A 25488-nucleotide genomic window follows, 5' to 3' on the forward strand; every position below is an offset into this window, starting at 1 on the left:
ATGATGACCTTAGGTTGGGTAGCATTTCTTAAACAGGAAACCATAAAGGAAGACCTTCAACTACATTAAAATTTTAAAGTAATAGCTTTCTTTTTCTCATGGAAAGACAGCCTAAATGAAGTGAAAGGCCAGCCCAGTGCTGCTAGCTCAGTTTCACCTTTATGAACTAGGAAAGGGTGCCACCTCCCTCAAGACATTTTCCTTATCTCTTGGAAACTTATCATAATAAAGATGCAAACCTATCTGAACGTTTTTTCATAATAAAGATCAAATGCCCCTGATGTGACTGTTGCCCCCTTGGACCATACTGTGAACCCATCATACATGGGGTAGTTGCCACGCACATAGCCGACAAAGGATTAGTATTCGGGAATTTATTTTTTTAACTTTTACCTATTAATAAGAAAAAGAACATACATCCCAACAGGAAAATGGGCAAAACCATGAACAGCGTTCTCGGAAGAGAAAATCAGAATGGTCAGTACACATATGAAGAGATGCTCAACCGTATAATCAAGGAAACGCAAATTAAAATAATCTAAGCGCACCTTATGCATATCTACCAGGCTGGCCAAAATTCAAAAGTCAAGGTAAGTGCAGAAACGGGTGCAACCTTTTTGAAAACCTATCTGGCATCAGATTCTCCAGCTGAAGAAGTACATATACTTTGACAGAGCATTTCCACTCCCAGACGTACACCCTAAATGAACTTAAACATGGGCCCCAGGAAACAAGGTGAGGAATGTTTGCAAATGATAAACAAGTGGAAACAACCTGCTTTCCATCCGCAGTAGGAAGAATAAGTAAAGAATGATGTAGTCATACGGTGGAATACAACACAGCAGGGGAAAGTGAATGAAATGCAAAATGGTGCAATACTGAGCTGATACTGTTTAAGATACATTTGTATTGTTATATAAGAGAACCATAACGAAAAGGTTAAACAGGAAATCCAGAACAGCGGTTGCCGCATATAGGCACAAAGGTGGTTTCAAAGGTCATGGGAATGTTGTCACTCACAGGTGTTCATTTTGTGATCTGTAATTTACGTACTCTTTTGTAAGTATGAACTACTTCTTTCCGAAAGAGAGAATCATGCTTACAAGGCAGTAGCTACATAATTCTATTTTTGCATGTCAGAAGCTGAGTATTATTTTCTCCCATCTCTTTGCATTTTTCTTCTGTGATAAAGCACGTTTGTGAAGCTGTTCAAAATGGCATTTGTTTGACAGTTAGCAAGCGCTGTGTTCAGTGCTTCTCAGGCATGTGCTGCCCGGTCTTCGCCATCCCGGAAAGGAGCCACTGCTTTGACCTTCCTGCCAGCGGATCTCCAAAGCTGTATCCATCTCTCCTGTTGGCTCCCACTGTGGGAGGACGTGCCCCTTCCTCAAACACTGGTTCCCCCACCACCCCGGGGCTTGGAGCCCAGCTCCTGCTTTCTCAGGAACCACAGTCCTGCAGGGACCCCCTCCTGTGTCTTCAGTCTCTGCTAGTTCCTGGAGTGTTCTCAGCAGCATTCCTACAAGTGGAGGTAGGGAGGGAGACAGACTCCTTTCTCCCCCAGGCGCTCGGCCAAGCTTCTCCAGAGAGCCGTCCGTCCATCCTGTGCGTATACCCACCCCTGTCTGGCGTCCACCCTGCTCTTCCTTGACTCTTTAAGTCCTCAGCTCTCTTACCCCAGTGACTTTCAGCCCACCTGACCCTCTCGTGATAACCTCTTCTTTTGATATCCCGTGATGCTGTGCCCGCCGAGTTTTCTGTTCACTTCTCTGCCTATGGATTTTTAGTCTCCTTGGGCTGTTCCTCCTTTTCCCTTCAGACCTCTGAAGAACAGCCTTCTTTGCTGTATCATCTCTCAGGATCTGCCTGCGGAAAACTCGGGTTTCTCTCTCTAACTTGGTCTTCTCTTTGGAGTCCCAGCTCCTTCGAGAATGCCTGTGTGACACGACCTCGCCGTTTTCCGCAGCAAAGACTTCTTAACCCACAACCCACCTCCCCTTCTCTGGCTTCCGTGCCTGCTGAAATTCCCTCCTCCTCCGACCTTCACCTTCTTGGGCATAACGCCCCAGGGGGCCTGGCCGCCTCAGGTGGAAATCCAGGCCTCCTCTCTCCCATGCCCCCACCTCCTCCGTCCCATCTCCAGAGTGCACCGTCGCCGTCTCCCACATGCTTGTCCAGTGCCATGTCGTGTGTCACCGAGACCAGTGGTTCCCTAACTGGTCTCTGTGTCCCCTCTTACCCACCCTACCCCCCCCCCCCCCCCATGCATCAGCAAGGATTGGGTCCTTCCTTGCTTCCAGGGCCTCTCCAGTGCCCTGGGCCTTCGGGGTGCCCTGGCCTGGCCGCTGCCTGCCTCCCAGCCCCAGCTGTTCCCCCAGCCCCCCGACCGGCCCTCTCCTACTCATCCCGTAGGGCTCACCTCAGGTGTCACCCCTCACAGAGGTGTCCTCTGACGGTCAGTCCAAACTGAGGCCCCTTTATTTCTCTTGTAGCAAGTTGTTCCGTTCAGAGTGCCTTCCTCTGTGCATGTGAGCTTTCACGTCCGCCACTCTCTCTAGATATTCCATCTGTGTTGGCCTCCTCTCTATACCTAGACCTGGCCCCGTTGAGCAGGCGGTAGGTGCCCGTTGGATGGGTGGGTAGAAGCAGCATCCTCATTTCACAGATGAGGAGACTAAGCCCAGCAGGTAAGTAAGGCACCCATCGTCACGTGGGTGATAACGGTGGGCCTGGGCTGTCTGGCCTCCCAGACCGTGTTCTCCAGTGATGGTGCTTGGGGAGTGGGGAGGTGGCGCCCTCTGCCCCTCCATCCTCTCAGTCACCTCCCTGGTCTTTGATAAGGACAGTTGATGTTCATTTAGCGTAAAGCGCTTGGCAAACACAACGTCAGGCTCCCTCGCCTTCCAACCAGCCCCTCCTGTATCAGACCTGGTGCTGCATGCCTGGTCCCCGTAGACATAAACATCCGTAACTGTGTGCAGATCCTTTGGTGCAACCCAACCTGTGCCCCTTGGAGGAGTGGGGTGCGTGTTAACCGATGTCGCAGTGTCACCTGCTGACGTGGCCCACGGGAGGGACCAGGCCATCATTTGGAGCTTTCCTTTATACCGAAGGTCCACCGTATACATAGCGCCAGTGGTATTCAGAGCCTCAATCTGGCCGTGTGAGACCCCACGTGGGCTCTGATGCTGAGTTTCACTCTCTGTTCATTTCTTCATTCAGTAAAACCCCCGAGAGCCGACTGTGTGCAGCTCTGGGCCAAATAGGAGCCGAGGACGCAGCCGTGGATACAGCTGACAGGCGCCTGTGTCCTAGTGAAGGGACCCAGGAGTGATGTCAGATGGTGACAGTGCTGTGGGGGAAGTGATAGGAACGGAGAAGCGCAGGCTCCTCCAGAGACGGTCCTCATGGGAGGTGACGTTGGGGGAAGACCTGCGTGATGAGAAGGGCCAGCCAAGCACGGAGCTGGGAGTGTCGGGCAGAGCAGGGAGGTGCCAAGACCCCGAGGAGGGACAGTGCTCGGGTTGAGTGGGGACCGGAAAGGAGGCCCGCATGCGGGGGTGGGGGGGCTGGGCCGAGGGAGCGAGGAAGCCAGGCCAGAGCAGCCAGCGTGCGGCGGGTGGGCAGGGGTCTCACGGGCCACGAGATGGGAAACTGCCTTGAAAGGCTCTCGTCCAAAGACGTCTGAGTGCCGTGTAAAGCAGAGGACTGTGCACACCTGCAGGTCCGTCTGATAGATTTAATAAAAAAATAGATGAAATGGCTTGAGTTGTGTAAATAGTCCATGAATTAGTTAAAAGTGACTGAGTTTCCAGGGTGCCCTGTGGCCTGGGTCTGTTGTCCTGTCACACATTTATGCGTTCAGATCTAAAGGCCACGGCTAAATAAAGCCAGGAGGTCCGAGTGCTTTACTCCCAAGGACAGTTCGCAGGGGGTTAGAGGCGCTGCGCGCCGGCCCAGGCGCTGCCGCTCCGTCTGCTGTGAACTCGGGCGGCTCCTGGGCCTCTTTCTGTCTGACTCTGCGCATCTGTAAAGCGAGTGGGTGAGCGAGGGAGTCGGCAGGGGGCCCCGTGGCTCTGAAGTGCCGTGTGGCTCAGTGGCCGGGTGCGTGGGTTGACCATCAGCAGAACGGAAGAGGGGACATTTTCCAGCAATCACATCTGTTCCTTGAAGGAAGCGGCCGTTCAAGGTAGCGAGTTTCCCGTTACTGGGAGTGTTCAGACAAAGGCCGGGGGACCCCCTGTCAGGGATTTTCAGCTCCTACCCAGTCTTCAAGGCCCAACCCAAACTTTGGAGCCTCCGAGTCATCTCAGGGTACCCTCGCCAGAAACAAACCCTTCCCACCTCATCTCTGGGGGGGCTTCGTTTGTATCTGTCTTGTGATTTTTGAGCCTGGAGACATTGTCTTTATTTTCTAGTTACTGGAACACAGTTTAACTAGCGCTATACTAAGCCTTATGCTTCTGAAATCTAGATGATAGGGACTGTGTGTGTTACACATGCACACACACGTGTACTTATGTCCCCATCATACCTGTACTCAGCAAGTACCACCTTAAGCGTTGTGGGCAGGCTGGTAGTCGAGAAAATTGGGCCAGACAGGTGGGTCCCAAAGCTGGTCCCCGGATAGCCCAGCCGGCTGCCTGAGCATCACCCACACGTTTCCAGAAATGCAGCTCCCCGGGCTCCTCCCTCCAAGGTTCCGATTCAGCAGACTGGGGAGGGGACCTAAGAATCTGTCCTTTTACGAAGTCCCCACTGATTCTCACGCGTGGCTGATTTTAGGACCCACGGGCTAGGCTCTCCCCAAGGGCAGTTCCTCTAGGTCAAGTTCTGGTTCTGAGCGCCCGCTCAAGCACCCTTGATCCGTGTGTCAGGAGCTCCGTGATTTCGCTTTAAAATGTATTTCCAGGCGTCATGTCCTTGGCTTCTGCTCCGGCCAGGCTGGTCTATTTACCGTCACCGAACATGCCTTGTGGTTTCCTGCCTCTGCCCTTTTCCTAAAGTCACGGCCTCCGTTATTATAACCTTTTGCTCTTCCTCACCTATAAAAATCATTTCCATCCTTTAAGACCGAGCTACAAGTCTGCCTCCTTCGTTCCTTTTGCAGACCATCTCAGCCTGCTGCTAACTTTTTCCTTTCAAGGGCCTGCATCTTCTCCCCGACTGTGTATCTCCCTCTTTGCCTGACCGAGCTGGTTGAGGGGGAGGTATTCTCAGCTGAAGTTTCCTCCCTCTTACCTTCTCCTCGTTAGCAAAGACTCACCGAGTCCTGTGTTTGAGGCTTTGCACCAGGTTCCTAGTGACCCACAAGAAAAATAAGGTGGCCTCCCCTCCCTGGGGCCCCAAAGGCATCTGCCAGTTTGAGCCCAGTGTCCCTCCCCTTTTTTTTTTAATTTTTATTTTATATTGGAGTACAGTTGATTAGCAGTGTTGTCTTAGGACTTCCCTGGTGGTGCAGTGGTTAGGAATCCACCTGCCAATGCAGGGGACATGGGTTTGAGCCCTGGTCTGGGAAGATCCCACATGCCACGGAGCAACTAAGCCCGTGCGCCACAACTACTGAAGCGTGCACGCCTAGAGCCCGTGCTCCGCGACAAGAGAAGCCACCACAATGAGAAGCCCATGCACCACAACGAAGAGTAGCCCCTGCTCACCACAACTAGAGAAAACCTGCGCGTACCAACGAAGACCCAACGCAGCCAAAAATAAAATAGATAAAATTTATTCACAAAACAAAACAATGTTGTCTTAGTTTCAGATGTACAGCAAAGTGATTCAGTTATACATATACATGTATCTGTTCTTTTTCAGATTCTTTTCCCATTTAAGCTACTACAGAATATTGAGCAGAGTTCTCTGTGCTCTACAGTAGGTCCTTGTTGGTTATCTATTTTAAATATAGCAGTGTGTACATGTCAATCCCAAACTCCCAATCTGTCCTTCCCCCCTGGTAACTGTAAGTTTGTTCTCCAAGTCTGTGAGTCTGTTTCTATTTTGTAAATAAGTTCATTTGACAGGTGAGCACAGGGCGGGCCAGGCACCCTGAGGACACGGCAGGCTCTGGCTGGAGGTCAGGGGAGGCTGCCGTCCTGACCCATTTCCAGGGGAACTTCCTTCTCAGCCAACACGACCATCTTCAGACTCTTGGGCCTTTTTACGCGCCTGGTAGTCAGGGTGACTGTGGTGGCAGTGGTGACGGTCGTGGCAGTGACGACGACCGTGTGTTTTAACTCTCTTCCTCCGAAACCCAGCGGCCTGGTGGCTGCAGCGTCTTCCTGTAGGCCCTCTCCATGATGGCTCAATTAGGGGAGCAGTAGGACTGTGGTTCAATATTCAGGCCAGCTTCCTAATTGAAAACACATTTTCTCCTGCAAAGCTGCAGCTGGTTTGGTTCTGCTCATGCAGAAAAGGATATAACCTTGCATAACATAGGAAATGAACGGTTGAGAGAGAAGCCAAATTCAATTTCAGTCAGATACGTTGAGGCTAAGCCCGTGATCTATGGAAGCCGGTGAGCGAGCCGAGCGCACGTGGAGGGGGTGCGCTCGGCAGCCCATTCATCACGGCCGCCCGCCCGGTGCTGCCTCCGCCGCCGCCGCCGCCTGCGCCACCGCGCCCGCTGCGCCTGGGCCGTGGCTGGACTGCAGCCAAGCGCTCCAGAAGTTAACCTCTTAAAGACCTGGGGCTGCTTTCTGTTGAATAAATGTAATTTTGTGGTCAGAAAGAAATGCTTGTGATGGAGCCGGAGCTTTGAAAACAACAGCCCGCCAAAGCTATTACAAATTGCTCCGCGCCGGGGAAGCCAACAGCACACATGAAGATTCCGAGGGTACGGCAAATTGATTTCGGCCCAGAGCTCTGCAGCTCTTCAATAAAAGTCCTATTAAGCCATTGTATGTAATGAACAATCCAGAGCAAATCTAATATTTTCAGCAGATAATTATTTTTAACATCCTCTCGGTAACCGTCGGCAGGGTTCGTGGATGTTTACAGCGCACAGCTGCGCGCGGCAGCCCTCCCCGGCCTTCCTTGGCTTCTCTGCCAGAGGACCCGCGTCAAGTGCCCTTGGACGTGGTGCTCCCTGAGGGTCCAACAGCGGACCCTGCTCCGGAACAAGGCCACGGAGGGCTCCGGGCTGCTCTCCCAGGGCCTGGCGCCCAGTAGTTGCCTGGGAAATGTTTGTTGAAATGAACTGAGTTGAAATGCAGAAAAGGGAGCTCAAAGAGCTCTAGAATAAATTAGTAAGAAGATACGCTGGCAAAGCTGACTCAGAACCTGAGGCTCTAGAGATCAGAGGGTCGCAGGTAATTAATTCGAGGCCCCACGTGACAGAGGGACTGGTGCCAGTGCCCAGAGGAGCCCCAGGACCTGCCCAATTGTACTTACATTCCCTGACAGCTCGGGAAAGAGGGTCTGTATCAGGGAACCCACACCGATGGAGCCACCAAAGTGATCTTGTAGCCAGCTGGGTGGGGGTCACTTCGGCAAGGGCCACCACACGCTCCTGGACCGCTCCACTGCTCTGTTTGTAGCCAAGCTGTGATCCTGGTCATGCTGAATTATGTCTTTCTCCCAGACCGTGAGCTTCTGGAGGACAGGGTCTACTCATTCATTCTTTCATTCAGTGAGCGTTTACTGAACATCTGCTGTGTGCCAGACAAGACCCGAACGAGACCCTAGTATGTGGTTCTAGGTAATTAACTCAGATGCGGCTCTCATGGCGCTTAACAGTTGAGCAGGATCTGTATCCCCACGTGGCACAGTGCTTGGCACATAGTAGGCCCTCCGGAAACAATGGGTGGATGAATGGCTGGATGGAGGGATGGATGGAGGGATGGGCAGGCGTGTAGACGGGTGTGCGGGTAGGTGGATGGATGGATGGATGGATGGGTGTGTAGATGGTTGGGTAGGGGTAGGTGGATGGAGCAGGGTGAATGGCTGGATGGAGGGATGGGCAGGCGTGTAGGCGGGTGTGCGGGTGGATGGCTGGATGGATGGGCATGTAGATGGTTGGGTAGGGGCAGGTGGATGGATGGATGGATGGGCGTGTAGATGGTTGGGTAGGGGCAGGTGGATGGATCAGGGTGAGTGGCTGGATGGAGGGATGGGCAGGCGGGTAGACGGGTGTGCGGGTAGATGGATGGATGGGCGTGTAGATGGTTGGGTAGGGGCAGGTGGATGGATGGATGGATGGGCGTGTAGATGGTTGGGTAGGGGCAGGTGGATGGATCAGGGTGAGTGGCTGGATGGAGGGATGGGCAGGCGGGTAGACGGGTGTGCGGGTAGATGGATGGATGGGCGTGTAGATGGTTGGGTAGGGGCAGGTGGATGGATGGATGGATGGATGGGCGTGTAGATGGTTGGGTAGGGGCAGGTGGATGGTTGGGTAGGGGCAGGTGGGTGGATCAGGGTGAATGGCTGGTTGGATGCATAGATGGATGGATGGTTGAATGGATGGATGGATGGATGGATGGATGGATGGATGGATAGACAAGTAGATGGATGGGCAGGGAGGTGGATTGGTGGATGGATGAGGATGGATGGATGGCTGGTTGAATGGATGGATGGATGGAGAGTTAACACCCCTCGTGTATAAATCAAAAGCAATCTCTATTGATTAAAAAATGGCTCAATTCTGTGTGTTTACATTCCCAGCCCCATTCAGGAAATCATGTGATACCAGGAGGCAGTTGTGATATGAAGGTTAAAAGCACTGGACCTAGAGTTAGAAGGCCTAGGTTTGAGGCCTGACTTGCCAGTGACCTTGACCTTCACCAAGTCAGCTGATCTCTCTCAGTGCCTGTTTCCTCATATAATAAATGTGAAGAATTTGCGGGCAATAGATTCGAATGAGGATTAGAGGTAGTATTTGTCTGTGAGAGTAGACTGACTCTAATAGTTTTTTTCCTGGACTAAAATTATCCAGCTTGTAACATTTGGTCATATAATATTTATTTGAATACCGTGGAATTTAAATTATTAGGGTATTTTATTTTCTGCAGATCTCCCTCCCCTTGGAAAAACTCAATCTGGATGTTAATTAGGTTTTACTAATGCTCCATCAATTTAATGCAGTAATTCCTTAAATGACACCAGGGACCAGATGGTCGAAAGAAGGACTGTGAACCCATGTGCGTGACTTGGGGCGGGGGAGCACGGGGACACCGATAATAGCCCAGGGAAATTCTGTTGCTTGAACGTGGGTCATTCCACGTTCCGCTTCTCCCAAATCTTCAGACTGTGCCCCTGCTCTCTTTGCCAGTAATTATTTGCATAGCATTTTGCTTCTACAAATCACCATCTCCATGATGTCACGAAGCCTTCCCCCCACCCCACATTATCACCACCCAGAGTGAGTGGGTGGGAGGGCAGTACTGCGAGGAGTGGAGTGGGTTCCTGGGGGGAGGTCTGCGCCCCCAGCTCCAGGCTCTCGGCTCTCCTCGCCTCTTGCCGCCTCCTGGTCCCGTCCTGGGATCTGTGGCTCCCTCGTGCCTGTGGTCCTCAGGGAGCCCCTGCAGCTACTGGTTCAGATCCCACCCTGCCCCCTACTACCCTGGGGCCCTCAAGCCCCATTCATCCTCAGGCCTGAGACCACGGCTGTCTGGGGACTTGGGAGGGCAAGTGTGGGACGCAGGGCCAGGCATTGTCCCAGGGCAAACCTCTGAGTGAGTGTTCTCTTGAGAAGCAGCAGATGAGCATCACTGCCCCGGGAGCAGTCGCGCCCCGCGGGACACGCAGGGCTCAGAGGCCCAGCTGGGAGCACCTCCTGGCGTCCCCATCCGGGGCTGCACTGTGGGCTGACAGCTCTAGGGGTGTGGCAGCCTACTCGGGGTACTGGACACACGCACTGCTCCTTCCTGCTCCCCCTGGCTTCTCTCCTGTGTGACCACCCGCCCCTCTGGCACCTCCTCTCCAGGATGACAGCTTGGAGTAGCAGAGAAAACCAAACAGACACGTCCCAGATTTTGAAATTAGACAGATCTGGATGTGAGTCCTGACATCGCCTTTTACCAGGGTGACCTTGAATGAGTCATTTTAGCTTCTCCGTGTCTCATCCTTAGAATGGAAAACCCACCCTGCAGAGCAGAGACGGTGTGTGTATGTGTATGTATTTAAAGATCATGGCGTAAAGCAGGGCTGGAAAAGTGGAAGTTCTAGGTATTGATCACAGAATCTTCCAGTTCCTTCGCCCTCTTAAATTCCCCCGGGAATCAGCCCCAGCTCTCGGGGCCTCTCACCGCACGCCTGCCCCGTCCCTGGTGAGGTTACCCTCTTTCCTGGGCTGTGCTGCCACCTGCCAAGGTCTCCTTGCCTCCTGGGGCGTGGCCTTCCAGTCCAGAGCAAGCTCGTCACTTCCCGGTTGACAGCCTCTGGGACTCCGGTACCTTTCTGGATAAAGTTCCCACCCCCACCCCACCCCCTGCTTACCCCCAGGCCCTCCCACTCCACCCCAACCCCCAGCTAGGCACCAGGCACAGCAGATCCTGCACTTCAAACAGGCCACTCTGTGTTTGCACAGGCTCCCCTTGCCCCAAAGCCCTGCCCCTCCCACCACGAAGGAAGCTGACCTAAAGTGTGCAAAAAACACGAGATGCAGAACAGTATCTATAATATCCTACTGTGTGCGTGTGTGTGCGTTTTAAGGGAGACAAATGTGTGTATAAAGACGCTTGTAAACGCATAAAATATTTCTGGAAAGATACTCAAGTGAGTCTTTGCCTCCCAACCAGGCAGCTGAGTGACAGGTGGACGTGGATGTGAAGGAGACCTACTTTTCACTGTATATTTATACTTTTGTTTTTGTCTCTCTTTTCTTTTTTGCAATTAAGTGGGTTTTATTATATTCACACAGTTGTGCAGCCATCACCACAGTCCAATTCCAGAGCATTTTCATCACCTCACAAAGAAAGCCCACACCCGTTAGCTGTCACTCCGCATTCACTCCACCCCCAGCCCCGGCAACCACTGATCACCACTCTCGACATTTCATGTAAATGAAATCATGCAACGTGTGGTCTTTTGTGACTGGATTCTTTCACTTAGCGTGTTTTCAAGATTCATCCATGCTGTAGCATGTATCAGTACTTTTATTCCTTTTTATGGCTGAATAATATTCCATTGTGTGGATATAACACATTTTATTTATCTATTATCAGTTGATGGCCAGTTGGGCTTTTTCTGCCCTTTGGCTCTTTTGAATAACGCTGCTAAGAACATTCATATACAAGTTTTTTCATAGATACACACTTTCATTTTTGGGGGGTATGTACCTAGGAATGGAATAGGTTTAACGTTTTGAGGAACTGCCAGGCTGTTTTCCAGTGTGTGTCATTTTACATTTCCATCAGCAGTGTGTGAGGGTTCCCATTTCTCTACATCCTCTGTAATGCTTATTAACTGTCTTTTTTATTATAACCATCCTAGTGGGTGTGCAGTGGTATCTCAGGGTGGTTTTAATTTACATTTCCCTAATGACTAGTGATATTGACCGTCTTTTCATGTGCTTATTGGACATTTGTGTATCTTTGGAGAACTATGTATTCAGAACCTCTGTCCATTTTTAAATTCAGCTTGTCTTTTTATTGTTGAGTTCTAAGAAGTCTTTTTGTATTTGGATACTAATCCCTTATCAGGTATATGATTTGCAAAAAGTTTCTCCCATTCTGTGGGTTGTCTTTTCATTTTCTTGATAGTGTCCTTTGAAGCACAATAGTTTTAAATTTGGTAAAACCCAATTTATCCATTTTTCACTTGTCGTTTGTGCTTTTGGTGTCATAGCTAAGGTCATGAAGAATTACACCTGTGTTTCCCTTTTAGAGTTCTGTAGTTTTAGCTTTTACATTTTGGTCTTTGATTCATCTTGAGTTCATTCTTGTCTCCAGTGTGAGATTGGGGTCCACCTTTGTTCTTTTGCACATAGATAACCACATGTCCCACTATCATCTGTTCAAAGACTCTTCTTTCCCCACTGTTCTTTCTCCCTTGTCAAAAATCGGTTGGCCGTAAGGTCAGGGTTTACTTCTTGACTCTCTACTCCGTTCCATTGTTCTGTACGTCTGTCCTTAAGCCAGTGCCACACAGTCTTGGTTAATGTAGCTTTGTAGTAAGTTTTGAGATTGGTGTAAGTCTTCCAACTTTGTTTCTCTTTTTCAAGATTGTTTTGGCTTTTCCACATGAACCTTAGGATTGCCTTGTCTTATTCTCAGTGAAGCCAGCTGGGATTTTGATAGGCATTGCCTTGTACCTGTGGACCAATTTGGGACTTTTGCCATCTTAACAATATTAAGCCTTCCAATCCACAAACACTTCTTAATTTCACTTCCAGCTTGTTTTTGGCTAGGGTATATAGAAAGACAGCTGATTTTCGTATATTGTTCTTGTCTTGTGCAACCTTGCTGGACACTATATATGTTTTTATACCTAAACTTTTTTTTTTTTACTATACACGTATCATCTGTTCACAAAATAGTGTTTTTAAAATCTCGGGTAGGCATTCGTCCTCTGGGAGGCCTCTCCACAGCCCTGCTGCGATTTGCCTATGGGGGGTAGGGGGGGCGGCACCCTCCACCCTGTGTCCTCTGGGGGCAGAAGTGGAGACTGTGGCCCCGGGGGCTAGGCTAGCACACCTCCTGGCACGGTTTAGCCACTCCTTGAACGATTGTATCGACAGAGTGAAGGGATGCACAGACTAGTGAGTCACAGTCCTCCTCGGAAGCGCTGTGCTGTTTGCAGGGGTTTTCCTGCTGTGTTAAGCTGTGATCTGCCTTCCTGTAACCTCTGCCTGTTGATTCTGTTTGTGCTCCAGGGGGAGAGAAGCCGGCTAATCCTTCTTCCCCACAACAGCCCTTCAGGTATATGTCGACAGCCAGGATGTCAGACGTACGTGAAAGGACGTGGTAAACTGTGAAGGAGGAATGGCATGCGTGCGGCTGTTTTATTGTCTTTACTCCTCCCTTGCTGTCGCCTCTGCCACAGGTCTTCTCTGTGGTCCCGCGTCCCCACTCACTCTTCGTGGCGCTCTCTTCTGGAATTCTCCAGGCTTCTTCTCCTAGGAGCTTTGGGGTTGGGGGCACAGTTAAGGAATATGTCGTCAGTTTATATAAGACGTGATTTTGTGTCATTACCCAGGTCTACACTGCACTGCCTTTACAGCCAAAACTGTCCTCTGGGCTTTGTGCCCCCTGCTCTGAGCAGCGTAGGGATTTGCAACAAGTCCTGTTCAGTTCTCTGCGATGGGGAGTATCTCCAGCATGATTCTTCCTCCCTGCGCTCTGTGTGCGGGTTGGAAGTCATGAGGGAACGTTACCTTGAGAACCGAAGCTGGTGGTGGCAGCCGGGCTCCCACTCCCGTTTCCAGTCTCTCTTCTCTACACATCACTCCAGAGGTGGCCAGGGGGCCGGAAGAGGGTCCCCTCCCCTCTGGCGTCCTCTCTCGTCTCCCCATAGAGCTCTCACGGCAGTAGCAGGACCGGTACTTGCCAAGCATTAAGTAGATGTGCACTTAGAGAAGAATTACTGGGCTCTCGGCTACTGCGATCTTCTTTCAGAAAATATGTTCCTCTCTTACGTGGCCGGGTTCAGTTAAAATTAGAACTCGGAAGCTGTGGCTGCGTCCGCTTCTGCTTTGGACAGGACCTTGGTCAGCCTCATGCCTTCTGGAATTCCACGTGGCTCTTCACATCACGCCTTGCTCTGGAAGGAATTCTGCAGCCAGACGTAGAGACGAAACTGTCCTCTCTTTTCCCTGCAGCTCTCGCTGCCCCTCACTGGCCCATCGTCCAGCATTGCACATCGATTTGAAAATTCCGTTAATGGTCTGTGTTTATTTCTACATCATTAGCTTGTAAGTTCCCAGGGTGTAGGCTTACGGATTGTTCCTGAATGTGCCATTGCTACCGTGGTATCTTAAATGTTGTTTAAGTGTCTCTGTCCTCCAAAACCTTAAGCATTTTGGCTTCCTGCTCAGTTTGAGGGGGGGACGGGCTGTGGTGTAGTGGGAAGAGTGCTGATTTGGATTTATTCAGGAAGGCAAAGATGTTTACTCACCTGCTGCAAGCTCCCGAGCATACAGACACTCACATTTTATTTCACAGCTCAGCAATTCACTAGACAGATGAAGAGACAGAGGCATAGTTTAAGTAACCTGCCTCCAGATCCTCCAGTAGCCAGCACCAGGGCTGGATTCAAACCCAAGTCTGCGTTCCTTCAAAGCACGCATTCTTTCCCCCGGCCGTGCAGCCCCCAGCCTCAGCGCTGTGCTGGGGTGTCATCATATGGGGAGGAGGGGTTGCTTGGCGACCTGGTTCTGAGTGACTTGGTCGGTTTCTGCATCTGAGAAGTGGCGCTGCCAGCACAGCGGCCCCATCACCATTGCACAGCACAAGGGTTCTCCCCATCTTGCAGACAAACAGAGGCACCAAGAGGTTGACTTGGGTTGAGGTAGCGTACCTCTGTTAGTGCTGGAGCTGGGGCTCGGCCCTGCCCTTCTGGCGCCGTATCCAGGTCCTGGCCCGGGTGCCTCTGCCCTGCCTGCCACCTGTGCGTGGCAAGGCTGGACGACGCCCTGAAAGGATGAGCCATTTCCATTTCAAAATACGCTGCACTGGGCAGACATCAAGCCCCGTCATTCTGTTCGGTATCTCTTTGGTGATCCCTGGGCCCTTGCACCAAGTCCACGCCGTTGTCCGTCTGTGCTGCACAGCTGGTATGACAGGGCTCTCTGTGTGTGGCCGGGGCGGTGCGGGGTGGGTGTGTGGCCCAGCTGGGCTGTACCCGGCGTCCACAGCGCTCCGCTCAGGGTACCCAGTGAATAGCATCCCTTTCACCATGAGCTGGGTGAGCAACAGGCGTGGCCCCCAGACTCAGGCCACCCCCGGGGAGATGCTAGAGTCACCGGCCCGCAAGCAGAGCCTCTGCGCTAACAGCAGCCGCCGCAGGGCTGCGTCCCTCCCAAGAGCTGGGCCCACTTGCAGGCACTTTGCGCACGTTTCTTTAACACTTACAAAAAGCCCATGAGGAGGTCTGATTTTCTCCGTTTTAGAGACGACATCCCCTGGCTGGTTCCTCTCCACCCGCAAAGCCCCTACCTGCCCTCCCCTCCACTGACGCCGCCTCCCTAGGGTCCTCTAGTTCTGACAAGGGCAGTTGGCTCCCCTAAACCAGATCAGAGCCGGACTCTCATGACTCCCCTCTTCTTGGACTAAAGCGCGGTGGATATTGACAGCCTTCTTGAAGCTCTCGAGGGTAGGAAACTGCCTTCTCCACCCTGAGCTTCCACAGTCATCGATGCTGCAGGAGTCACCAGTGAGTTTCGAGGAATCCCCTGGCCTGGGCAGCCTGGAATCTACCCTCGTTCATTCACAGACACGCCCCCCAGGCGGTCTCCTGTGTTAGTCAGGACCTGGGTGCCGGGAATCAAGAGACGAAGGTGCCGCTGGCCTGGCCTGGGACGGACCACAGGGTGGTGGAAAGGAAGCTTCCAGATGGGAGGCATCGTCGCTCGGTGCGGGAAGTGGGCAGAGAGGGATTCACAACAAGCTCGGGTGGCACAAGAGCCAGGCGACCAGCAGTGCCTGGGGAAGTCGGGAGGACCCCCCAGAGGAGGTGTCACGTAGGCCAACCCATGAAGGGAGAACTGGGTCCCCCGTGCCTGGGGTGAAGAGCGTTCCAGGTGGGTGGAGGACCTAGTGTATGAAGACCGGAGGGTTAAGGGGCAGGGCATTGGCGGGTGGGCGAGGCCTGGTGTGGAGAAGCACGGGCAGTGGTGGGATTTGGTGGGAGGTGAAGTTGGCAGCGTAAACAAGGGCCGTGTTGGGAAGGGATCTGGAAGCGCAGCCCAAGGAGTGTGGATTGTAGTTGGGGAGCCAGGAGAAGCCATTAGGGCAGGGCGGATGCGTGTTCCTTCTGGGCTCTGGGACGATGACCCAAGGCCACCATGGAGGACACCTCACGCTCCATGGCAAGGAGAGGCTGCCGTCAGGGAGATCCTCTGAGTACTGGTCTGCAGTGTCCAAACTGGAAGTCACGGAGTGGGGGCTTCAATTAAGGCTTTCCCTCCATCGAAGAAGAGAAAGAGACTTTAATTGTGAAATTGATTTCTAAGGCCAGGTGAGCAGGACTTCTTGACTGATCAGTGGTCGAGGCTGGAAGAGGAAGATCTACACGTCTGTCAGTATTACACTATTTGATCCTTTTCTCAGCTCTAAACAAAACATCTTCCAGTTAAAATTCAGGCTTGTAGGGCTTCCCTGGTGGCGCAGTGGTTGAGAGTCCACCTGCCGATGCAGGGGACATGGGTTCGTGCCCCGGTCCGGGAAGATCCCACACGCCGCGGAGCGGCTGGGCCCGTGAGCCATGGCCGCTGAGCCTGCGCGTCCAGAGCCTGTGCTCCGCAACGGGAGAGGCCACAACAGTGAGAGGCCCGCGTACTGCAAAGAAAAAAAAAATTCAGGCTTGTATTTGATCTCCCCACATTTCCTTCCTCTGCAGAGAACTGGAGACTCCTACTGAAAATTCGAGTAACAAACCCCAGAGCCTCAAACCCATTCATGTTCTGAGTTATAGGTGGGTGGGGGAGCTTCTGCAGGGAATGTCCTTTAAGACATAGGTAAGCCCCTGAAACGTTGCAGCAACCCTCTGGAAATGCAGTGTAAGAGGCGGTCTTAACAGGCTAATTCTTTTTAAAGTGGTGATTTCTTTCATACCAAAACTAATGCTTTGTGAATTCTCCTTTAACCCCCTGAAATTTTGATGCTTAATTTAGTTGTAATTGTGTGCTGTTTCTCCTCCTATATACAGCATGGGTCAGTAATTATCACCAACACTGAAAACCAGCTTGTGACTAGCTCTGCACTGTTGTCGCATCTTCTGTCTCATTCGATTCTCTTAGGGTTCCTACAAGGCAGGTATTCTCATCAGTATCTTTTCCTAGACACATAGAAAATGAAATTCATAGAGGCCTAGGGTATGTAGCTGGCCCAGTATTTATTCCAAACTGCATGACAGAGCCATGTCTTAAATCCATTGTCCTGATTTTAAATCCTGTGCCCTTTCTCCCTTGATCACATACCATCTTCACCCCTGCCCTGCCCCTGGCAAAGATAAACAGTCAGGCTTCACAGCAGACAAAGAGAAATCCTTTGGCCCTCACGATATTGGTCGTTTGTTCCTTATTTTTACTTTGTGCTGTCATCTTAGAGACGTCATCACCTGTTAGGACTTGGAATAGGCCGCTCTGCTGGATCGCTCTGCAGTAACAAGCAACCCTAGATCCCAGCGGCTAATGGCAACAAGAGACGATTTCTCATTCGTGCTACATGTGGGCTGTGGGTTGGTGGGATGGCTCTGGAACCGTGTGTTGTCTTTACTCAGAGATCCCAGGGGAAGAAGCGGCTCCGCTAAGGTCACGCTATTCTCACGGCAGAGAAGGAGAGCGCACTGGAGCTGAACCACACACACACCCTTAAATCTACGCTCAAAGTGTGCGGCACCACCACTTACATTCCACGTGATCAAGTCTGCCACCTGTGGGCCGGGAAGCCCCCCACAGGTCACGTGGCAGTGGGCAGAGACGTGCGATGCCCCCACAGGGAGGGTGGACAGTGAGGAGGGCGGTTGCTCGTACTGCACACAACGCCCCAAGCCCCACAGCACAGTTCTGCTGGCTCCCAGGTGGTCGGGTGCTCCCTCGCCCCTTCTAAATCTCGGGGGTCTCGCAGTCGATTTCCATGAACTTGGCCTCTAACCCTGGTCTCTGACTTTTCATCCTGTTGGAAGCAAATATTGATTGAGATTTGGAATAAGATAACCTTTCTGTAGACCTTCCAAACTCCGCATTATAAAAGTGATGCTGTTGAAAGGGTAACTGTTGGATCCAGGAAACTCACGACAGAAGCACTGGGCCTCTCTGTAGAGTGGGGACACGGAGCTCCCTGCAGGAGGCTGGCCAGGGCTCGCCAGGCATGCGCGGTGGGGAAGGAGGCCTCCCGTGCGCTGGCTTCAGCCAAGCCGCCGTCATCATAGGAACACGTGAAACACACGCTGAGAATCAAAGAACTCTACGTGTTGAGCATTTTCATAAAGACTTAACACTGCATCCCTTAGCCATTCGATCACTTCTGCAGGTAAAACAGTTGACCAATTTAGGTAAATTTTCATTCACACAACAAAGATGTATTAAACACCTACTATGTACTGGTCGTCGGGAGGAAAGCCTAGGGTGGGCTCTCAAGGAATCTAAGATCTCCCAACGGAGCCTTGTCTGCAGTCCTGGACCTTCCGGGCAATCCCATATGGTGACGGGAGTGGCCGGCAGCCCAGAGATGGATCAACTGAGCCTGGAGGATCAGAGGAACATTCCAAGGAGGTGCCTTCCAGGCTGCGGGGAAATCGTTCTCGTGTATTCAGGGAACAGGGAGTAGCCGGGCGTGGCTGAAGTGTGAGGCGTGGCAGGAGGTGAGGTCGATCCCCGGAGCAGACCAGGTTTTACCCAGGGCCTGAGCGCCGTCAGAGCTTCTCCAGATCTGTCCCAGCTCCGCCGCCAGCAGCCCCTCTGTCCTTTGCCGCCCCTCACAGTGGCCTTGTGGGTCTGGGGATGGTAGAAAGGATCTCTCCCTCGGGTTATCTTTGCACATTAAGCAGCCAGAATGTTCTAACCTAGGATCCGACTTTCAACCATCTGTGCCTAAGACCTCACCCCAAACCTCTTCTCATTCACAAACCTCTCCCCCCACGTGAGGGGGTGCCGTGCCGAGTCCTGGCTCCAAGGTGGGCGCAGAGGGCGTGAGGATGAAGATGACCCCATCTCTTTCCTCCCTCACTGAAGGATAAGGAGGACAGACAGGGCTCTACTTCCCTGCGCCAGGCACTCAGTGCTTCACCTGCCCAGCCCCGGACCATGCAAGGCCGGCCAGCCTGGCCCCAGGGGAACCCGGCACACGCATCCTGGGGCCAGTGAGACCTGCACTGGCTCTGGAAGCATGGCTAGGCCTTCTAGGGAAGGCCCACCCCAGCAAAGGTGGGGCTGGGAAGGGGAGAGGACAGACCAAAACTCAGAGCCCGAGGCCTGTTCTTGGGCAAGGGCAGAGGCCGTGGGGGGAGTCAAAGAGTGAGCGAGCGGAGAGCCTCAGAATCACCAGAATCAACAACTTCTTCCGGGCTTGGAAACCTTAGAAGAAGGCTCGGGAGACCTCACCGAGGAGCGACTCACCCACGCGTGGGGTTCTCCTCAGCTCTCTTAAGAAACCTCAGTCCAGTCGCCTAATGAGTTAAACTCAGCAACCTGGCCTTGTTCTCTCAGGACTGGGTCGAATGTTCTTGCGTCTGTGGAAAGGGGACGGGAGGACGACGCAGATTCATGGTTCCCGTACTAATTTGCTAGAGCCGCCGTAACCAAGTACCGCACACTGAGCAGCTCAAACAGCAGATGTTTGCTTCTCACAGTCTGGAGACCAGAAGGCCAGGGTCAAGGCGTCGGCAGGGCTGGTTCCTTCCGAGGAGTGGGAGGGGCTTAGAGCCCCCCCCCCCCCCGGCTCCTGAAGGTTTGCTGGCCATCCCTGGCCTTCCGAGGAGTGTGAGGGGCTTAGAGGCCCCTCCAGGCCCCCCCACCCCGGCTTCTGAAGGTTTGCTGGCCATCTCTGGCATTCCTTGGTTTGTAGGTGCGTCACCCCAATCGCCGCCTTCACGTTCACGTGGGGTTCTCCGTGTGCGTGACCGTCTCTGTGTCCAGATTTCCCCTTTTTAGAAGGACAGGTCCTGTTGGATTAGGACTCCCCTTAAGGACCTCATCTGAACTTGGTCATCTGCCAAGACCCCATTTCCAAATAAAGCCACGTTCACAGGTACTGAGGGTTAGAACCTTCAGGGCAGGGGCACAGTGCAATCTGTAACGGTCCCAAGTGTGTGTGTAGATTGCCGATCCCACTTCCCCCCTCGACAACCCGTAAGGGAGAGAGAAGACAGTGTTCAGGATCCTTCCAGATCCCCTCCTCTGCCCACTCTAGAGGCAGCCGCCTTTGTGGGCTCAGAACCCCTAGGGAGCAGGGGGCCCTCCCTAGGCACATCCGGAGCCGAGCAGAGAACCCTCTGGGTGTTGAGAGGCGCAGAGAGCCACCAGGGCCTCTGTCTTGCTTCCTGGGCAGACTGCTGCCCGTGGCACCTCTCTTAGGAGGTGGCAGAAAGGCCCGGAGCGCAGGGAAAGCTCCGGACGTCTGGAAAGGCAACTCCAAATATCCAGTTTTACTCGCAACATCTGTGTAGGTGGTGGTTAGGTACAGCTGAAATAATGCTATTAAGACATTTTCCAAATTTTGTAATAGACATTTGGAAAGACTTTATATGTTCATGAAAGCACAGTACAAAATTTTCCATATGGTTTGATTTCAAATATACACGCAGACATTTGTGACAGCTTTATTGAGATGTAACTCACATACCATGTAATTCACCCATTTGAACTCGGCAGTTCATTGACTTTTACTACAGTCCCGATCAATTGTAGAGCTTTTCATCACCCCAGAAAGAAACCCACACCCCTTAGCCGTCATCCTCCCGGTCCCCAACTCTAGACAACCACTAATCTACTGTCTCTATGGTTTGCCTACACGCCTACATTTCATTCAGAATTAAAGGGAACTACAGACAGAAGCATGACTTCCACTGGTGAATGGCAGGATTATGGTATTAATTTTCTCTTTATTTTTGGATATATTTCTAATTGTACAATGAGCATGAACTGCTAAGAATCAGAGGGGAAAAGAAGAAAACATTTTTAAAATAGAGAGCCATCTTATCGTTTTTAAGTAGTCCTTGTGGATTATTCAGAAAACATGCCTAAATCACAAGCTTATCTTATCGGGGGGTGGGGGGACGTGGCAGAGTTCTCGGCGACTGACTTCAAGTAGGAACTTTCCAGCACAACTTGGTAGAAGTTGGAAATGCATGCATTGCCCTTTTTTGCTCTGTATTGGGTTTCCTGAGACCTGCCCTGCTCCCCTTCCCACAGCCTTTGTGTCCCCCTCCCCAGGGTCTTCCCATCCTTAATCAGGTGACCTCTCTCAGCCCTTAACAAATTGTTGGTTGGCTCAGGTGAGAGGCCCTGTAATTACGCCACTTCCTTTTGCCTCTTTAATAACGTTGGAGACAGTATAATTCCGTGAGGGGACAGAGGAATATATAATTTCGTGTCCTTTTCCTGAGCCAACGTGAACTCCGTGCATGTGGCATCTTGCTCGCTTCAGGGGTAAAAAGTGATCTGTTGTCTCAGCACGCATGTTATGGGAGCAAAATACGTACTGAGTCCATCCAACCACAGAAGCCTCTTTGGATGTGTGTCCAGCTTGCTTGGGACGCATCACCTTTCTTTGACGAAGAGACTTTTCACTGGAGGGAAACGAGCTCAGCTGGGTTTGTTTATGAGACACACTGATCCTGGCCACCGTCACAGGAACTCGCCGTTGCCGAAGCTAGAAACCTGGGCACCGTCCTTAACTCACCTGGACCCTCCATGTCTCACATCAGCTCAGCTGGACCTAATCTCTCTGCTTGGCCTCCTTCCCTCAGTCCCTAGCGCCACTGCCCTGCACATTCTCATCAGGGCAGCGGCAACAACCTAGGAATGGTCACCTCCTTCCTGGCCCCTCCTGTCCTCCTTCCACTCTGACTCAGGCCCAGACGGTGAAGGTCATCCTCCCCCACCTGCACCGACCCCCTCACCTGTCCAGTCTCACACCCCTGTATCCATGTCCACCCCCCCTCCCCCGAGCAGCCCCACATTCCCTGGGGTTACAGCCCGATCCACAGTTCTTAATCTGGATTCTATGAACAGAATACACGTGGACACGTGAGTGTCCTAAAGTAGAGTGTGTGACCCTGTGTGTGTGTATGTTTCTAGGAGAGGGTCCTCAGCTTTCATAAAATTCTTTTTTTTTAAATTTATTTTACTTTAATTTTTGGCTGCTTTGGGTCTCCGTTGCTAAACGCGGGCTTTCTCTAGTTGCGGTTTGTGGGGGCCACTGTTTGCTGCGGTGCGCGGGCTTCTCCTTGCGGTGGCTTCTCTTGTTGTGGAGCACGGGCTGTAGGCACGCGGGCTTCAGTAGTTGTGCCACGTGGGCTCAGTAGCTGCGGCACATGGGCTTAGTTCCTCCGTGGCATGTGGGATCTTCCCGAACCAGGGCTCGAACCTGTGTCCCCTGCATTGGCAGGCGGATTCTTAACCACTGTGCTGCCAGGGAAGCCCCGGCTTTCATAAAATTCTTAAAGAGGACCTAAGGACCCCCAGTTTCAGAACTTTGGTGTTTGAATGTGTTCCTCCCCTTTCGTGTCACCTCTTCACCAGGTGAGCTGCTCTTGAGGACTCTGCTCAAATGTCACCTGCTTTCTTGCTTGACGTCCCCTTCTCGGTGTCCCCACGGCTCTGCTTACCGAGCACTTTCCCAGCTGGGATTCCACTAGTCAGTCACATCACCTGTTCCCCTGCTAGACGCCGAGGCCCTGGGGCTGAGGGCTGTCCCTCTGTGTCCCGCCTCCGGCACAGCGTCTGGCATGTGGTCAGCTCGTAGTCTACACTGGAAGAAGGAAAGAGACCACATTCTCCGTGGAGAGTCTCCACTCTGTCAAGCCATGGGACCGCTCCTGCCTCGCTCCCCATCACGGGCGGGCCCGCGTGGGTTGCCTCCCTCTCGCATGTTTGCAGACGTTTAAGAGGTTGAAGGCCCAGCTGTCCGGCATTTACGTGGAGCAATCAGACTTGCATTTGATGTGTGATGATTTTTAAATTACCTCTTGACAAATTTTGAGCTCTTTGTTTTTCTTTTCTTTCTCCCATTCTTTTTCAGATTGATGCACTGAGTAAAAGAAGCAAAGAAGCTGAGGCAGCCTTCTTGAATGTCTACAAGAGATTGATTGATGTTCCAGGTAAGCCCAGCGCTTGTAGCCCACCTGTGGGCATTGTGTCTGGTGAGTCAGTGGGCTTCTGGCTGATTCTTCCCAGCCTCTCTAAGGCAACTTCCCCAGGAAACTGGGGAGTTCTGGGAATACGTACGAATTCTCCAAAACCCAGACTTGGGATGAGTATGGAAATCAGATGCGTATTTGCTGAAGTAATAGAGTTGCCTCCAGTGGATGCCTTTGGAACTGCAGAAACTCAGACCTGCGGGGCTACCTTTAGCTTTGGTTTAAAATGCTGCACGTTTCACAGAGAAGAAGGAGAACCCGTGTGTGCGCTATGCAGACGTCCTGGATAGTCACGATTCTGGGCTGACCAATCCCACGTTCAGGAACGGCCCTGATAGGGCACCTGGAATGCCTGGCTCCCCTCCCAGGTCATCCAGGGAATCAGTTTGCCTCTGGCCAAGTCTTTCACTTAATATCCAAGGGCAAGCGGTAGCCCATCTAACTACGGTGTGTGTGGGTTGTTTTTTCTTTTGAAGGAACTAAAGAGTTAAAATTTTAATAATGCTTGCTACGCATTCCGAGAGAGAATGGCTCCCCGTTCCTTATTCCAGAAAAGTGAGGCGGAATTTGGAGCACCCACGGGTCCCATCGACCCTCTGTTCTCGGTGGTCCACTCACCCAATCCGTGGGGAGGTGATGGACACGATCACATGGGTCCCAACTCAGTCCTGAAAAGACTCAGATCTGAAAATTAGCCACTTGAATGTCATCCTCTGCTGACCAAGGAAACCCAGTTACCACCACCCTCCCCTCCGCACCCATTAGAGCTGCGCGTTTGCCCTCATTAGGAATCCTCTGTGCGTCACTGATATTACTAGAACTGCTTTAACCAAGCGAAGCAGAAACAAGTCTCCTTGGTTTCTGTATTGGATTCTAATTCAGGTCCACTGAGGGCTTTGCTGTCCCCTCTGGGAGCCGGGGTTAACAGAGGCCACACCAAGCTACGGACAGCAGAAAGTACCTTAGACACTTCGGACAAGGGGGTGGGGAGATCCAGATTCTCCCGCCAGGGCCTTGTTGTGAGGTCTTGGCCACATCCCTTTTCCCTCTCTGAACCTCAGTTTTCTCATCTGTAACACGGACTAAGGTAGGGGAACAGCCTAGTGATGGACAGGATTTGTCTTTGTTCTAACCTTCTGCTGTCTTATGAGCTTACCCTGCTCTTAGTTCCAAATGCTGCCCCTTTGATTTTCTGCAGGACTTCGTATCCACCTAGGGGTTTCCTGAATACTCTGGCTGAGGCTCACGTGGAGGCTTCTTCACAATAAATGGACCACTCAGGGCTCTCTTTCTCAGGCATCGGCAGTTTGGTGGACCCACTTGCATTTTCTTGTGCAAGTGCTAGTTTTGTGTTGGTGACTTAGTTGAAAGGCGCCTGGTTTATTTTGCCTTTGCCCAAGACCCAGAGAGCCTGCAGCTACCGTTTTCTAAATAACCTACACTCTTTTTAAAAGTCTGATTTGTCTCTGGGTTCTCCCTTAGTGAGGTTTCTCCACTGGGAAGCCACTTGAACGACTCGTTGGGTTTCTTCTTCTGCAGTTATTTTCCATCTTGACTTCTTACAGACAAAAACGAGACCACTTTTCTCATCAACACTCGTCTGCCTGAGCAGTCCTTATTCATATACATACATAATTCTTATGGAACTCTGATCATAACATGACTATATCGTTATAGTCTGCTTTTTTCACTTAATGTTATCCCATCAGCATTTTCCTTACGTTGGTGATATTCTTTGTACTTATCATTTTTGGCTGCCAGTTTTCATTTCAGGTGGTGGGGGCGAATAATGTTTGACGTTGTCTGTAATGACGAGTTCATCAGAGTACATTTGCACACCACGTAGATCACTTCTACCCGCCTCCCAGGTATTTCTCTTACAAACACTGTGGTCTGACACATCTAACAGCTACTTGAGAAGCAGGAATGGAGCTTAGAGCCTCACCCTGTGTTTTGGAGGCCGCTCATCGCTCAGATGAAGTAATCGTGTGGCTGGGGCTTACAGGAAGGGCCTGGTCAATAGCAGTGCATTTACTGACGGTCAGCCACGCAGCTGGGGAGACTCGGGGGGCCTTAACTGTCTGTGTGCTCCAGGCTTCGATCCAGCTGAATCCAGAAATGTAGGTGGGGTGTGTCAAGTTCTGGTTTCAAGAAATAGCAACTTATGCTATCTCGGGAAAATAGAGGAAGCCCTTGGAAATAATGGGAAGGGTATTTTGGCCATGTGGCCCAGCTCCAGGAGCCCGGGAGGAGGTGACCGGTCAGCCCTAGCACATCACCACCACCCCTGCCACAGTTCTGGACATTTTATTTACCTGTGTGTTTCCTTGTTCCTTATCTGCTGGTCCTACTAGAATGAAAGCTCTCTGAGGACAGTTTTGCTTGATTGCTCTGCGCCCAGCACCTGGAGTGGGGCCTGGCACAGCACCGCTGTTGACATGTGACGTGCGGCTGTTGACCCAGAGCCACCAGGGTCCTTGGCAGCGGAGTGCACCAGGGGTCACGCTGGTGGCTCTTGGAGCTTTGTTTCAGTTC

General features: G+C 51.9%; 1 protein-coding gene across 10 annotated transcripts in view; it reads left to right on the forward strand.

The window, feature by feature from the left end:
- CUX1 (cut like homeobox 1) overlaps nucleotides 1-25488 on the forward strand; it is a gene marked incomplete at its 5' end in the record, with an annotated part of 375083 nt that overhangs the window by 179684 nt on the left and 169911 nt on the right. For all 10 annotated transcript variants that reach the window (XM_082857328.1, XM_082857320.1, XM_082857322.1 and 7 more), the window contains one exon: nucleotides 22836-22914. In XM_082857328.1, coding sequence (XP_082713454.1) covers nucleotides 22836-22914 — 79 coding nt within the window. The remainder of the gene's footprint in view (nucleotides 1-22835; nucleotides 22915-25488) is intronic.

Source organism: Leucopleurus acutus (assembly GCF_964270905.1).
Source record: "Leucopleurus acutus genome assembly, chromosome: 16".
In the NCBI taxonomy this organism is placed as follows: Eukaryota; Metazoa; Chordata; class Mammalia; order Artiodactyla; family Delphinidae; genus Leucopleurus; species Leucopleurus acutus.